The sequence below is a fragment of the Oncorhynchus masou genome, chromosome 1 (genome assembly GCF_036934945.1).
Source record: "Oncorhynchus masou masou isolate Uvic2021 chromosome 1, UVic_Omas_1.1, whole genome shotgun sequence".
NCBI lineage: Eukaryota > Metazoa > Chordata > Actinopteri > Salmoniformes > Salmonidae > Oncorhynchus > Oncorhynchus masou.
In genome coordinates, this window is record NC_088212.1 from 41,113,868 (window position 1) to 41,128,957 (window position 15,090).

General features: G+C 49.8%; 1 protein-coding gene across 3 annotated transcripts in view; it reads right to left on the reverse strand.

Annotated features, from left to right (window-relative positions):
* dock8 (dedicator of cytokinesis 8) overlaps nt 1–15,090 on the reverse strand; it is an 84,736-nt gene that overhangs the window by 13,876 nt on the left and 55,770 nt on the right. For 2 of the 3 annotated variants that reach the window (XM_064971780.1, XM_064971796.1), the window contains 15 exons: nt 13,601–13,776; nt 13,261–13,356; nt 12,687–12,782; nt 12,427–12,576; nt 12,131–12,244; nt 11,766–11,921; nt 9,821–10,139; nt 9,358–9,509; nt 6,278–6,460; nt 6,032–6,158; nt 5,766–5,850; nt 5,218–5,314; nt 4,844–4,978; nt 4,596–4,748; nt 53–211 (listed from right to left, as the gene is read on the reverse strand). In XM_064971780.1, coding sequence (XP_064827852.1) covers nt 53–211; nt 4,596–4,748; nt 4,844–4,978; nt 5,218–5,314; nt 5,766–5,850; nt 6,032–6,158; nt 6,278–6,460; nt 9,358–9,509; nt 9,821–10,139; nt 11,766–11,921; nt 12,131–12,244; nt 12,427–12,576; nt 12,687–12,782; nt 13,261–13,356; nt 13,601–13,776 — 2,198 coding nt within the window. The remainder of the gene's footprint in view (nt 1–52; nt 212–4,595; nt 4,749–4,843; nt 4,979–5,217; nt 5,315–5,765; nt 5,851–6,031; nt 6,159–6,277; nt 6,461–9,357; nt 9,510–9,820; nt 10,140–11,765; nt 11,922–12,130; nt 12,245–12,426; nt 12,577–12,686; nt 12,783–13,260; nt 13,357–13,600; nt 13,777–15,090) is intronic. The other variant, XM_064971788.1, reaches the window with a different exon arrangement.

Sequence of the window (15,090 nt, forward strand, 5' to 3'; positions counted from 1 at the left end):
ACACATTTGTGAATGGCCTTCCCGCGGTCCGTGTGCGAACGTGTATCGTTACCTGCGAGGGAAGAGGTGTGTTCTGCATCTCTGTGTCCTCCTCGGCATAGGCCAGTATGGTGCGGAGGGACCTGCGGAGGTACTCCTCGTGGAAGTCATCGGACTTCCCCACCAGAGAGGCTAGAGACATGGTCACCTGCATCTTCACCCGGGAGAAGTTCTGCACAGCGGGAGAGAGGGACTGACATGAACATCTAGGGTTGACCTCGTCTGCATCCCAAAGAGCAACCTATTCCCTACATAGTGCACTCCTTGGGGCCCGGGTCAAAATGAGTATAGCACTGTATAGGGAATAGGGTGCTCTTTGAGAGGCAAGATCACGCCTCGTCTTCAGGCTAGTGCTGCTGCACACAGACGGGGGACCTGTTATGTGGCCCTCTGTGACAGTCATTTCTGAGGGGTGGATTTGACAGGGAGGAGGCCTATCCTTAGTATCAGGGCTTAGAGTGGAGGGTATGTAGGTATCGTATTAGGATCCCCATAAGCTGTTGCGATATCATCCCTCCGATGACAGTGAAGAGCGAGACGTTCCGCTCTGTTCTGGGCGGCTGCAGTTTTCCTAGTCCTTCTTTGCAGCACCTGACCTTATGACCGAGCAATAATGCCGATATGATAAAACTAGAGCCTGCAGGACTTGCTGTGTGGAGTCTAAAGAGCAGAGCAGGTCTTCATTACAGACAGACGTCCCCCTATCTTTACAACCATCCATCCATTTGTTTTGACCAGGACAGTTTGCAAACCAAGGTATAACAAGGTCATTTAGTCTCCTCAACTTGCTCAACGGCCACATTATTCATTACCAGATTCAGCTGAGGTCTAGAACTTTCTGGAATTCTTCGTACAAAAATACAACACTTTTAGTTTTAGAGATGTTCAGGACAGTAACAGGCTAACGTTACAGTTTTACTAGCATGGCTGGCTGTATACATAAAAGCAAGCTATAAAAAGGACATATTAAACAATGATATGACATTGCTCAGTCGTGTATTGGCTAATAAAGTAGACTTTGGGGTTGTAAATATTCCCCTTTAATGGTCTATCTCTTGGTCTACTACTTTCACACCTGTGTGTGACTCTTTGTCTCGATGTCTCTGTCTCTGTCTAGGTCTCGATGTCTCTGTCTAGGTCTCGATGTCTCTGTCTCGATGTCTCTGTCTCTGTCTAGGTCTCGATGTCTCTGTCTAGGTCTCGATGTCTCTGTCTAGGTCTCGATGTCTCTGTCTAGGTCTCGATGTCTCTGTCTAGGTCTCGATGTCTCTGTCTAGGTCTCGATGTCTCTGTCTAGGTCTCGATGTCTCTGTCTAGGTCTCGATGTCTCTGTCTAGGTCTCGATGTCTCTGTCTAGGTCTCGAGGTCTCTGTCTAGGTCTCGATGTCTCTGTCTAGGTCTCGATGTCTCTGTCTAGGTCTCGATGTCTCTGTCTAGGTCTCGATGTCTCTGTCTAGGTCTCGATGTCTCTGTCTAGGTCTCGATGTCTCTGTCTAGGTCTCGATGTCGATGTCTCTGTCTAGGTCTCGATGTCTCTGTCTAGGTCTCGATGTCGATGTCTCTGTCTAGGTCTCGATGTCTCTGTCTAGGTCTCGATGTCTCTGTCTAGGTCTCGATGTCTCTGTCTCTGTCTAGGTCTCGATGTCTCTGTCTAGGTCTCGATGTCGATGTCTCTGTCTAGGTCTCGATGTCTCTGTCTAGGTCTCGATGTCTCTGTCTAGGTCTCGATGTCTCTGTCTAGGTCTCGATGTCTCTGTCTAGGTCTCGATGTCTCTGTCTAGGTCTCGAGGTCTCTGTCTAGGTCTCGATGTCTCTGTCTAGGTCTCGAGGTCTCTGTCTAGGTCTCGATGTCTCTGTCTAGGTCTCGATGTCTCTGTCTAGGTCTCGATGTCTCTGTCTAGGTCTCGATGTCTCTGTATAGGTCTCGATGTCTCTGTCTAGGTCTCGATGTCGATGTCTCTGTCTAGGTCTCGATGTCTCTGTCTAGGTCTCGATGTCTCTGTCTAGGTCTCGATGTCTCTGTCTCTGTCTAGGTCTCGATGTCTCTGTCTCTGTCTAGGTCTCGATGTCGATGTCTCTGTCCAGGTCTCGATGTCTCTGTCTAGGTCTCGATGTCTCTGTCTAGGTCTCGATGTCTCTGTCTAGGTCTCGATGTCTCTGTCTAGGTCTCGATGTCGAGGTCTCTGTCTAGGTCTCGATGTCTCTGTCTAGGTCTCGATGTCTCTGTCTAGGTCTCGATGTCTCTGTCTAGGTCTCGATGTCTCTGTCTAGGTCTCGATGTCTCTGTCTAGGTCTCGATGTCTCTGTCTAGGTCTCGATGTCGATGTCTCTGTCTAGGTCTCGATGTCTCTGTCTAGGTCTCGATGTCGATGTCTCTGTCTAGGTCTCGATGTCGATGTCTCTGTCTAGGTCTCGATGTCTCTGTCTAGGTCTCGATGTCTCTGTCTAGGTCTCGATGTCTCTGTCTCTGTCCAGGTCTCGATGTCGATGTCTCTGTCCAGGTCTCGATGTCTCTGTCCAGGTCTCGAGGTCTCTGTCCAGGTCTCGAGGTCTCTGTCCAGGTCTCGAGGTCTCTGTCCAGGTCTCCAGGTCTCTGTCCAGGTCTCCAGGTCTCTGTCCAGGTCTCCAGGTCTCTGTCCAGGTCTCCAGGTCTCTGTCCAGGTCTCCAGGTCTCTGTCCAGGTCTCCAGGTCTCTGTCCAGGTCTCAGGTCTCTGTCCAGGTCTCCAGGTCTCTGTCCAGGTCTCCAGGTCTCTGTCCAGGTCTCCAGGTCTCTGTCCAGGTCTCCAGGTCTCTGTCCAGGTCTCCAGGTCTCTGTCCAGGTCTCCAGGTCTCTGTCCAGGTCTCCAGGTCTCTGTCCAGGTCTCCAGGTCTCTGTCCAGGTCTCGAGGTCTCTGTCCAGGTCTCGAGGTCTCTGTCCAGGTCTCGAGGTCTCTGTCCAGGTCTCGAGGTCTCTGTCCAGGTCTCGAGGTCTCTGTCCAGGTCTCGAGGTCTCTGTCCAGGTCTCGAGGTCTCTGTCCAGGTCTCGAGGTCTCTGTCCAGGTCTCGAGGTCTCTGTTCAGGTCTCGAGGTCTCTGTTCAGGTCATGTCCAGGTCTGTCATATCCCTCTCTCTGTCCAGGTCATGTCCCTCTCTCTGTCCAGGTCATGTCCCTCTCTCTGTCCAGGTCATGTCCCTCTCTCTGTCCAGGTCATGTCCCTCTCTCTGTCCAGGTCATGTCCCTCTCTCTGTCCAGGTCATGTCCCTCTCTCTGTCCAGGTCATCCAGGTCATGTCCCTCTCTCTGTCCAGGTCATGTCCCTCTCTCTGTCCAGGTCATGTCCCTCTCTCTGTCCAGGTCATGTCCCTCTCTCTGTCCAGGTCATGTCCCTCTCTCTGTCCAGGTCATGTCCCTCTCTCTATCCTTCTTCTTCTTTCTAGGTCAGTCCAGTTGTTGTTAAGGGTGTCACAGTCTCCTCCAGGTAATGGAAGGCTTAACCCTGACATGGTTGTGTGTGTGTGTGTGTGTGTGTGTGTGTATGTGTGTGTGTGTAACCCCATCTATCTCCACCATCAGCAGCAAAGCGGGAAACGATCTCCCATTAGCTGCGACATAATCACCTATGGATCATCTCTACGGCCTCATTCTGTTAAATCCAACGTGGAGCCAGGGCCTAAACGGCCATCACTGGCATTGATACAATGTGTGTGTGTGTATATGTGTGTGTGTGCGTGTGTGTTGTCCTTGTGTGGGGGGCTCTGAGCGATGACCTCACTCCTTCTCCTTTCTCTTTCCACTATTTGTCATCCCCTCACTCGGTCTCCATCTCCCCTACCCTCTCTCCATCTCTCCACCATCACCCCGAAAGATGGCCTCACTTCAACTGTGCACTGGCAATCCATCAAAAACTCTCATTCACCATCCTCCCTCCTCTCTTTCACTCGTTCTCTTCGTATCCATGTCCTCCCTGGAAAAACCCTGGTCTTTTTCGCTCGGAACCAAACTAAAGAACATGGCCCGACACCGGGAGGGGACAACCTGAACTTGTCCAATAAGAAACTTGTGGCAACACGCTTGGCTACGTTTTGCAACGGTGTGCACTAATGAATATGACCCCTGCTTCATGGTTTTATTTAGATGCCAAATGGGATATGGAGAGGTGGCGAGGGGGATGAAAACAAACAAAGAGTGGGTGAAGGAGATCCTTCACACCACGGCTATGGAGGTTGTTTAAAACAGAAGAGGTAAAGGTCATTCACTCTGAATTAGAGATTGTGCCAAAAAGGGAGAAACTCAGATGACCTTCTGTCCTTCCCTCTCCCTCCCACGCGCCGTCTCCTTCTCCACCTCCACCTTTTTCTAACTCGCACATTACTTACAGAAAGGCCGGGACACAGGGGTTAGACAGTGACATATCTCCCTGTTCACTTCTCACTACCCAGAAACACATCACTCAGCAAATGTCTCCACTGAGCTCAAAATAGACATGGAAGAGACATTAAAGCTGGGTGGTAGAGGAAAACGGATGAGACGGAATCAGTGTGCGTGCGTGCGTGCATGCGTGCGTGCGTGTACTCACGTTGGCCGAGCTGAAGCTGCATCTCATGATGAGGTATAGGGTAGCGCAGGCCTGGCTTCTGTTTCCACCCTCATGACTGCTACAGTACTGGAGCACCTTCTGACACAGGTCGGCACACTGCTCGGCTTCCTCTTCAAACAACAGGTCACCAAACTACACACACACACAATACTGTCAATATACAAACACGCACGCAGCACGCAATACTGTCAGTATATAGTGTGTACACACACACACACACACCCTACCTTGACGATGAGCGCTCGAAGCGTGCTGAAGCAGTGAGACAGGAAGGTTGTACTCTGGTTACAGGTGAGACAGTGTAGCAACACCCTCAGTACTCCGCCCACTACACTGTCCTTACAGTCAGCCAACGGAACAGCCTGTGAGGGAGACAGACTGTCATGACAACCAACCACAAGTGAGAGAAAGAGTACGGTCAGCCAATGGAAAGCATTGTGGGCGGACAGACGGACAGACAGAGGGAGAGAGAGACAGACAGAGGGAGAGAGAGACAGACAGAGGGAGAGAGAGACAGAGGGAGGGAGGACAGGAAAGATCGAAGAGGACGGAAGAAAGAAGAACATATAGAGAGAAACAATAAGGAGAGCGATGTTGTGACCTGTACTATGGTCTCCAGTAGGTCCAGGACAATGAGGTTGGACTCAGTAGCCAGATTCCCACTGATTAGAGCCTCCTGGTCCAGCTCTGCTTTCGTTCTGAGGGTAAAAAGGCACAAGGATGAGACCTTTTTATTTATTTATTTTACCTTTATTTTACTAGGCAAGTCAGTGGGAGAGAGAGACAAACAAATTCTTATTTTCAATGACGGCCTAGGAACAGTGGGTAAACTGCCTGTTCAGGGGCAGAATGACAGATTTATACACCTTGTCAGCTCAGGTATTTGAACTTGCAACCTTTTGGTTACTAGTCCAACGCTCTAACCACTAGGCTACCCTGCCGCCCCACACCTTGTTCTGCCTCTATGGGTTCTCTTCCTTGACATTGTCTTCACAAGACACTGCCTGACAATTGGTCTTCTGAGCCATAGTTACCAGGAGAGATGAGTAATACATGTTTGCAAGAATTGCGTCTGTACCCGTGTGTGTGTGTGTCTGTGTGTGTGTGTGTGTGTGTGTGTGTGTGTGTGTGTGTGTGTGTCTAACTCACTTGTCTTGTCTGTCGTTGGTCTGCCTCCACTGCGTCAGGTCTTTCCTCCAGCGTAGGTTCTCTCTCTGACCTGCGCGGTCACTTCCTGTCCGGGTCAAAGGGTGAGGGATAAGAGGGCAGACAGGCTCTCGTTCCATCAAAAAGCAGTCTAGGAGTACCATCCTCCCCTTTTCAGCTGCTCTTCAGGAGATGTACTTAGAAGACGTGTATGTGCATGTAGCTACGGTAGTTCTGACCAATCAGAGAGAGTAGTGGGTGGGACTGACCTCCAACCCGGCGCATCATTTCCCCCCGTGCTCCGATGCCCCTCAGTAGGGAGTCCTCCAGCTGCATCTTGGCCTGCTGGGACTTCTGTAAGGCCTGGGTGCTCACCTTATCACTGCTCTGCTTCCCCTGCACCACACACACACACACATACACACACACACAGTGAGAGAAAAAAATGTACATTTACATCATATTTACACAAATTAATTAGGTATCTACTCCATGCAGGGTGCAGACATTGTTACCCTATACTCAAAGCAGGAAACACAGATGGTGAGTAGTTCTAGCAGTCTGTTGAGCTGTGCTGAGGGCATGTCGACAGTCCAGCGCTGGATCAGACTCCTCTCAGCGTTCTTCATCACCCACAGGAAACACAGCAGCAGGTTACGACTGGTCTCTGCTGACAAGGTGGCCACCGCTTTACCAGACTGGTAGAGAGGAGAGAGACAGAGTTATACTACTATAGGAAACACATGCACACACACAGGGTGGCCACGGCCTTAAGACTTTTGAAGACTGAACGATGTCAACCATCTTATGCAACAGTTTTGCCATTCCAGACAAAAGTTCCACAACGTGGGCAAATTCTTAGCTCGTAAACGATTGTCGGACGTCTTGGCTCGTTCAGGCTGACAGGGTCAAGGTCTGCCGATTAAGTGCAGCGACGTGCGATCGTAGGCTTTGACAAAGTTTAAGCAGTGTCCGAATTTCGTTGCCTTAATCGTGTAGTGTGGCTGGCGCTATGAGCCAATCCCGGTGACTAACCAATAGGAACACGGCCGGCACATACTATTATTGTGAAGTCAGATTAATATAGGCCTAATAGTTCGATGTAAACGTTTAGCCTACATGCTGCGCAAGAAAAACTATTTCCCTAATCATCTTGGTACATGACACATCTGAAATCAGGCTACCCGATGGGATATTGTTAAACTTCTTATGGCTTAGATCCCGCTAACGGGATCGATATGACAACAGCCAGTGAAAGTGCAGGGCGCCAAACGCAAAACAGAAATCTCATAATTAAAATTCCTCAAACATACAATATTTTACACAATTTTAAAGATAAACTTGTTGTTAATCCCACCACAGTGTCTGATTTCAAAAAGGCTTTACGACGAAAGCACACCATCCAATTATGTTAGGTCAGCACCTAGTCAGAAAAAAACAGCAATTTTTCCAGCCAAAGAGAGGAGTCACAAAAAGCAGAAAGAGATCAAATTAATTACTAACCTTTGATGATCTTCATCAGATGACACCTCATAGGACTTCATGTTACACAATACATGTATGTTTTGTTCGATAAAGTTCATATTTATATCCAAAAATCTCAGTGTACATTGACGCATTTACGTTCAGTAATGTTTTGCTTCCAAAACATCTGGTGATTTTGCAGAGAGCCACATCAATTTACAGAAATACTCATCATAAATGTTGATGAAAATACAAGTGTTATGCATGGAACTTTAGATAAACTTCTCCTTAATGCAACCGCTGTGTCAGATTTAAAAAAAGCTTTAACTGAAAAAGCACACCATGCAATAATCAGAGTACGGCTCTGACACAAAAACAAGCCATACAGATATCCGCCATGTTGTGGAGTCAGCAGAAGTCAGAAATAGCATTATAAATATTCACTTACCTTTGATGATCTTCATCGGAATGCACTCCCAGGAATCCCAGTTCCACAATAAATGTTTGTTTTGTTCGATAAAGTCCATAATTTATGTCCAAATACCTCCTTTTTGTTCGCGCCTTGAGTTCACAAATCCAAATTCACGACGCGCAGGCCAGACGAAATGTCAAAAAATTCCATTCATACATCAAATGATGTATATAATCTATCTTTAGGATGTTTTTAACAAAAATCTTCAATAATGTTTCAACCGGAGAATTCCTTTGCCTGTAGAAATGTAATGGAACGCAGCTAACTCTCACGGTGCTCAATGAGCTCTCATTCCTCCCTCCTTTACAGTAGAAGCCCCAAACAAGGTTCTAGAGACTGTTGACATCTAGTGGAAGCCTTAGGAAGTGCAATTGGACCAAATTTACACAGTATCTTGGATAGGCAAACAGTTGAACAACCACAAACCTCAGATTTCCCACTTCCTGTTTGGATTTTTCCTCATCATTCAAACAGTTTTAGAAACTTTAGAGTGTTTTCTATCCAAATCTACTAATAATATGCTTATCTTAGCTTCTGGGCTTGAGTAGCAGGTAGTTTACTCTGGGGACCTTGTTCATCCAAGCTACTCAATACTGCCACCCAGCCATAAGAAGTTTTAATGCACAAAATGGGCCATCAAAATAAAACGCTCATGTAAAGTTTGCATGTGAAAACTAATTTCTAAGATGAATACCGTTTCTTTCTTTTATAACTCACTTCACTCGCGCATTACGCATAGAGTGAGTCTTGCAACATCGGTGCTGGGCACACGCGCAGGTCCAATACACCGCTGCAGTTGACGTAGCCTATGTCGGCCTGACGTCGCCTAGCAAGCCAATCGCAGAATGTGACGACAGAACCGGAGCAAAATCGTACAAATCTGGCCCAGGTTGATATCAAGATTTCACATCTGGTAACATCGCGCGGTGTGAAGTGGTGATCGCCAAAGACTGAATCCGAGGTACAGTCTTGCTAAGGCCTTCAGCAGACTGGTAGAGGAAGGGGATTAGAGATGTACACTTTAAAGTGGACAGATTCACTGCAATGTGATCGGAGATGTAGTGTGGCTTATGGATTCTCCTTTTGGAGGAAACAGGTGCCCCCCATCTCACTAAAGGGGTTGAGTTGGATGAATACTCCAAGTAGACCAGTCATCGATAGCATGGTGTATAGCGTATATAGGGCACACATTCATCTAGCACAGGCAAGTTGTGAGAGGAGGGACAAGAGTGAAGGTGTTCAGTGGCTGCAGTGTCGCCGTGGCTACGCTTGATGGATGTCTTGTGTTGCTCAGGACAGCCCAGGTCACTTATGATTATAATGCCTGCCCATAAAGCATCTCCCATGTGTGTGTCTGCGTGAGTGAGTGAACGAGAACGAGAGCGAGGGAAGAGAGAGAGCTGGCGTCTCAGAATGGATGGAGTGCGGGTGTGCATCTGACAGCTCATCAGTCTACCTCACAGCAGCACACCTGTTGCAATGCGCCAACACACAGATGGATAGTGCTAGTCACAAAAAACGCAGAGCAATTATACATCAAGCTTGTGGGCAAGCTTCCTCCAGGTCTGATTGAGGAACTCAAACATACAGTATGTGCTCGGAGGTGAAAAGAGAAAGTCCCACTGTTACGAAACCATAGCAACATTCCTACAGTCTTACCACAGACGCCATGGAAGGCAGGGCATTCCTCGCCAAGGTGTTGAAGGGGTTGCCGGCGATCGCCATGGCAATAGACTGATTGATGGGCGTGACGTTGTCGGGGTCTTCGTCTGATCCACCCGTCTTGTTCTTCCCTCCGCGAGCCTCGGACACTACAGAGACACACAAGGGTCAAATACCTTTTTTGAAAGTAGTTTCAAGCTTTATTTAGACAGATTAGAAGTAACTAAAGGGTTACACAGAGGTAGAGAGGGGAGAAAGTTGAAAGGGTCGTCTCCGGTGGGGAGTGGCATAATTGTTGAGAGCGGCGATTGTTACCAGCCACGGCTCTGCACCAAACACTCAAAACACAGTTCACATAAACCCAGTTCCAAACCAATCAACCAACTCCTTAGCCAGTGTACATTAAGTGCCAATGGGTACGGTCTAGGGGTGGATATGGAAATGCGGCCAAGGCCAGTACCTGTGAAGTCCAGGTAGTTGATGGAGTCAATGATGATGCCCACCAGGGGGAGGTAGAGAGTGGCCACCTTGGCCCTGACCTCAGGCTGGGCACAGCGCTGGTCCAGGTCATGGGCACACAGCAGACTGTAGGTGGCGTTGATGGCCTTCATCTGGACCTTACCCCTGTGTGTGTCTACTGACCCCTCTGACTCCATGTCCAGTGCAGCGCTGAGCTCGGTGAGCAGTAGACCAGTAAGGTAGTGCTGCTGTTTAAACTCCTGGGACAGATCAAACAGACCCAGGACCCTCTGCTCCTGGAAACTACATGAACTGGAGCTCTGCAGAGAGAGACCGGGGAGAGACAGAGAGAAACGGGTGAGAGAGAGAGAGAGAGAGACACACGGGGGAGAGAGAGAGAGAGAGAGACACACGGGGGAGAGAGAGAGAGACACACACGGGAGAGAGAGAGAGAGACACGGGGGAGAGAGAGTGAGACACGGGGGAGAGAGAGTGAGACACATTGGAGAGAGAGAGAGACACGGGGGAGAGAGAGAGAGACACGGGGGAGAGAGAGAGAGACACACACGGGGAGAGAGAGAGAGACACACACGGGGAGAGAGAGAGAGACACACAAGGGGGAGAGAGAGAGAGAGACACACGGGGGAGAGAGAGAGAGACACACGGGGGAGAGAGAGAGACACACGGGGGAGAGAGAGAGAGACACACGGGGGAGAGAGAGAGAGAGAGACACACGGGGGAGAGAGAGAGAGAGAGACACGGGGGAGAGAGAGAGAGAGAGACACGGGGGAGAGAGAGAGAGAGAGACACGGGGGAGAGAGAGAGAGAGACACGGGGAGAGAGAGAGAGAGACGGGGGAGAGAGAGAGAGAGAGAGACACACGGGGAGAGAGAGAGAGAGACGGGGGAGAGAGAGAGAGAGAGACACGGGGAGAGAGAGAGAGAGACGGGGGAGAGAGAGAGAGAGACACGGGGGAGAGAGAGAGAGAGACGGGGGAGAGAGAGAGAGAGACACGGGGGAGAGAGAGAGAGACACGGGGGAGAGAGAGAGACACGGGGGAGAGAGAGAGAGAGAGAGAGAGAGACACGGGGGAGAGAGAGAGAGACACGGGGGGAGAGAGAGAGAGAGACGGGGGAGAGAGAGAGAGAGACGGGGGAGAGAGAGAGAGACGGGGAGAGAGAGAGAGACGGGGGAGAGAGAGAGAGAGACGGGGAGAGAGAGAGAGACACGGGAGAGAGAGAGAGAGACGGGGGGAGAGAGAGAGAGAACGGGGGAGAGAGAGAGAGAGAGACGGGGGGGGAGAGAGAGAGACGGGGGAGAGAGAGAGAGAGAGAGACGGGGGAGAGAGAGAGAGACGGGGGGAGAGAGAGAGAGAGAGACGGGGAGAGAGAGAGAGAGAGACGGGGAGAGAGAGAGAGACGGGGGAGAGAGAGAGAGAGAGAGAGAGGAGGGGAGAGAGAGAGGGGGAGAGAGAGAGAGGGAGAGAGAGAGAGGGGGAGAGAGAGAGGGGGAGAGAGAGAGAGGGGAGAGAGAGAGAGAGGGGGAGAGAGAGGCGGGGGAGAGAGAGAGGCGGGGAGAGAGAGAGGGGGAGAGAGAGAGAGAGAGAGAGAGGAGGGGGAGAGAGAGGCGGGGGAGAGAGAGAGCGAGAGAGAGAGAGAGGGAGAGAGAGAGCGAGAGAGAGAGGCGGGAGAGAGAGAGAGAGAGAGAGAGAGAGAGACGGGAGAGAGAGAGAGAGAAAAAAAATGTGATAGAGGCGGGCGAGAGAGAGCGAGAAGAAGAGAGAGCAAGAGGTAGGAAATGAAACGACAAGGAGAGAAAGAGCACTTCACTCAACAATACTTTCCTCAACACCCCGACTTAACAATACTCCACTATAACCTCAAATCCCAAAGCCAGGTGAGTGCTGCGGACTGGCCGATAGGATTTTGACTGACATGCAGACTGACCTGTGAGGAGATGGATGGGCATGGGGAGGCGGGTGCGGAGACGGGACTACTGAAGTAAAGGCTGAGGTTGAGGTAGTGCTCATGACTGCACAGGATACGCAGGAACTCCAATCGTATACCGATCATGGTTGGCATGGAAATGCTCTTTGCCGACATCTGGAAATAACCAATCAGAAAGGTTACGGCAGGTCACATGGTTAAGTTAAGTTATTGACATGGGATATGGTCAGCGAATTCTAGAAGTCTAGAATTGGTCACCTCATTTGTGGTTATGCTGTAAGCAACTTCCAACTACCATCTTTTGTAGTGTCACTTAAAATAGGACGGTAGAATATTGTGGTTTGGAAGTGTATTGTGATAGTGACCTGGTTGCAGTAGTTTTTGACCAGGATGAAGACGAAGCCTCGGTCCATGAGAGACAGCAGGTCATACAGGAAGAAGGCAAGGCTGATGTTGACCTTCTCTGCCTGCTCCATCTCCTAACAACAACAACACAAACAAACAGTTGATTTTCCGTTAATACCAGCCAACGGTCTCATTAGAGAGACACAAGATCAAACATTTGATTTTTATTAAAATGAGTATTGGAAGTTAAGTGATGACATGATGAATTGAGTCTCCAAAAAGTGCTAGCGTATATGAATTATACACTGTTATGAACCTTCTGCTGTTTGACCAGGATGGTCCCGATCTCGGCGGTAACCACAGAGACGACGGTGGCGATGTCATCTTTGAAGCGGTCTGAGAAGCGGCTCCTGCGAGGGACGTCCTGCTTCTCCAGCTGAGACACATGCTGGGCCATGCTCTTCACCTGGAGAGAGAGAGACGCGCGCACACACACACACACACACACTTTTTGTAGTCCATGAACAACTCCATTAAGCAAAAGGCTAGATTGTAAAATACATTGTACACACTTACCAGCAGTTCAAAGAAGAACCAGGCGTATTTGTATACGTTCTCTCTGCAGACTCCCGTGCTGACCACCATCTGTAGAGCCAACTCTTCATGGAACTGCTGTCAGAGAAACAGAGAGCCTTGGGTCACTACCACCACCAATACAGTAGTGTCTGCTAACCTATATGTAGAACACAGCGTATTCTTTGTAAGAACCACATCCATCCTGACTATCTCAGTGGTACTTCTTATAAGCTAAATACAACCTACATGTTAGCTAGCTAGATAGCGAGATAGAGACTGAGACAGTCACATTATAGCTGGTGGCTACAACCCTCAGTTCAACACAAACCAGAGCTAGCCAATCCACTACTACGTAACATCCCAACGAGATGTATAAATAGCATTCTACTCAGAATGCAAATGGGGATGTTATAGTCAGTGTTTAGCCCGTATGAAAGACACAGTAGTTAACAGAAGTTTACATGTTAGTATATGCTCTGGCCTTCTCAGTATAATACTGCCCTCCACGGGTGACTGTTGGTATCACAGTTGTGAATAACGATTTATTACGGTGGGTCTTTCTGGTATGCGTTACCTTTCTGTTGGAGGGCCGGGTCCCGCCTGTAGACCTCTGAGGGTGGCTGCTCGAATCCACATAGGTGGACATGCGACAGCCTGGGTTGTTGTAGCCCTGACGGAGAAGACCGCAACAACGGGGTGGGTCATGAAGAACCTGAACCACACTGGACCATCTGGGTTATTGGCGCTTTAGAAACACAGAGACAAACAGGCATGCCTGCGTCCCAAATGGCACCCTATTCCCTACATAGTGCACTACTTTTGATCAGGGCCCACAAGTTGCCATTTGGGACACAGACATGGATTTGCAAAGGTGTGTTACCCATTCAACCACGGCTCGGCTTGTGTATCAGTACCTTAGCTGACAGGATGTTTTTGACCTCTGTGTCCTCTGCACTGTGTGGAGCAGGGATATCAGGGTTGCTGCTGCTGCGGAGCCGAGACTGCAGTAACATGGCTCCTACTGTGGAGGCCGAGGCCCGCCCCATAGTACTGTAGCGGCCCTCAGTGGGAGGTAACACCCCATCTGGACCTGGACACACAGGGGAGAGCCATGTCACTGGCATGATCTACCTGGTCACACCTCGTTTTACACACTGAACCTAAACACTAAACCTGCACACCGAACCTAAACCTGCACACTGAACCTAAACCTGCACACTGAACCTGCACACTGAACCTGCACACTGAACCTAAACCTGCACACTGAACCTGCACACTAAACCTGCACACCGAACCTAAACCTGCACACTAAGCCTAAACCTGCACACTAAGCCTAAACCTGCACACTGAACCTGCACACTGAACCTGCACACTGAACCTGCACACTGAACCTGCACACTGAATTTAAACATCTATACAGGGCTTGGAAAGTTTGGAGGTGGGGAGTGGAGTGGGAGGTTTATTGGGGGAGAGGGGGGCTGTGGGAGGGTCTCGAATGCTTGAGGGGCAGCTCTTGGGGAAACTGTGGGGGATCTTGGATAGTTGGTGGCCTGGCGGTTGGGAGTTTGGGCCTGTGGCCAAGAGGTTATTCAAGTCCTCAAATACTTGACTTTGTGGGAGATCTGTCGATGTGCCCCTGGGTGGGGAGCTTGACCCTGGTTGCTCCGGTGGGTCGCTCTGGACGCGAGTGTCTGCTAGATGACTGAATGTAATATAAATGTTGAGCGGCTTCACTGCAGGTAAGAGGAAGTAAGAATCAAGTGCGAGGAGGGGATGTTTGTGGGATTATTTAAGGTACTCTTTGAAGAGAAAGGATTTCAGATGTTTTCGGATGATGGGCAGGGACTCTGCTGTCCTTGCTTCAGGGGGAAGCTGGTTCCACCATTGGGGTGCCAGGACAGAGAAGAGTTTGGACTCGGCTGAACTGGAGCTGCCCTCCCGTAGCTGTGGGAGGGCCAAGAGACCAGAGGTGGCAGAACGGAGTTGGGGTGTAGGGTTTGAGAATGAGCCTGAAGATAGGAAGTAAGTACCATGGTCTTGTAGTGGATCCGAGCTTTGACTGGAAGCCAGTGGAGTGTGCGGAGGACCGGGGTGACATGGGAGAATTTGGGAAAGTTGAACACCAGGCGGGGTGCAGCGTTCTGGATTAGATGCAGTGGTTTGATGGCACCGGCGAGGAGCCCAACCAACAGCGAGTTGCAGTAGTCCAGGCGGGAGATGATAAATGCCTGGATTAGGACCGGCGCCGCTTCCTGTGTGTGACAGGGTCATACTCTACAGATGTTGTAGAGCATGAACCTGCGGAGCAAGTCACTGCTTTGATGTTTGTAGAGAACGACAGGGTCACGCCAAGGTTCTTTGCATTCTGGGAGGGGGACACCATGGAGTTGTCAACTGTGATAAA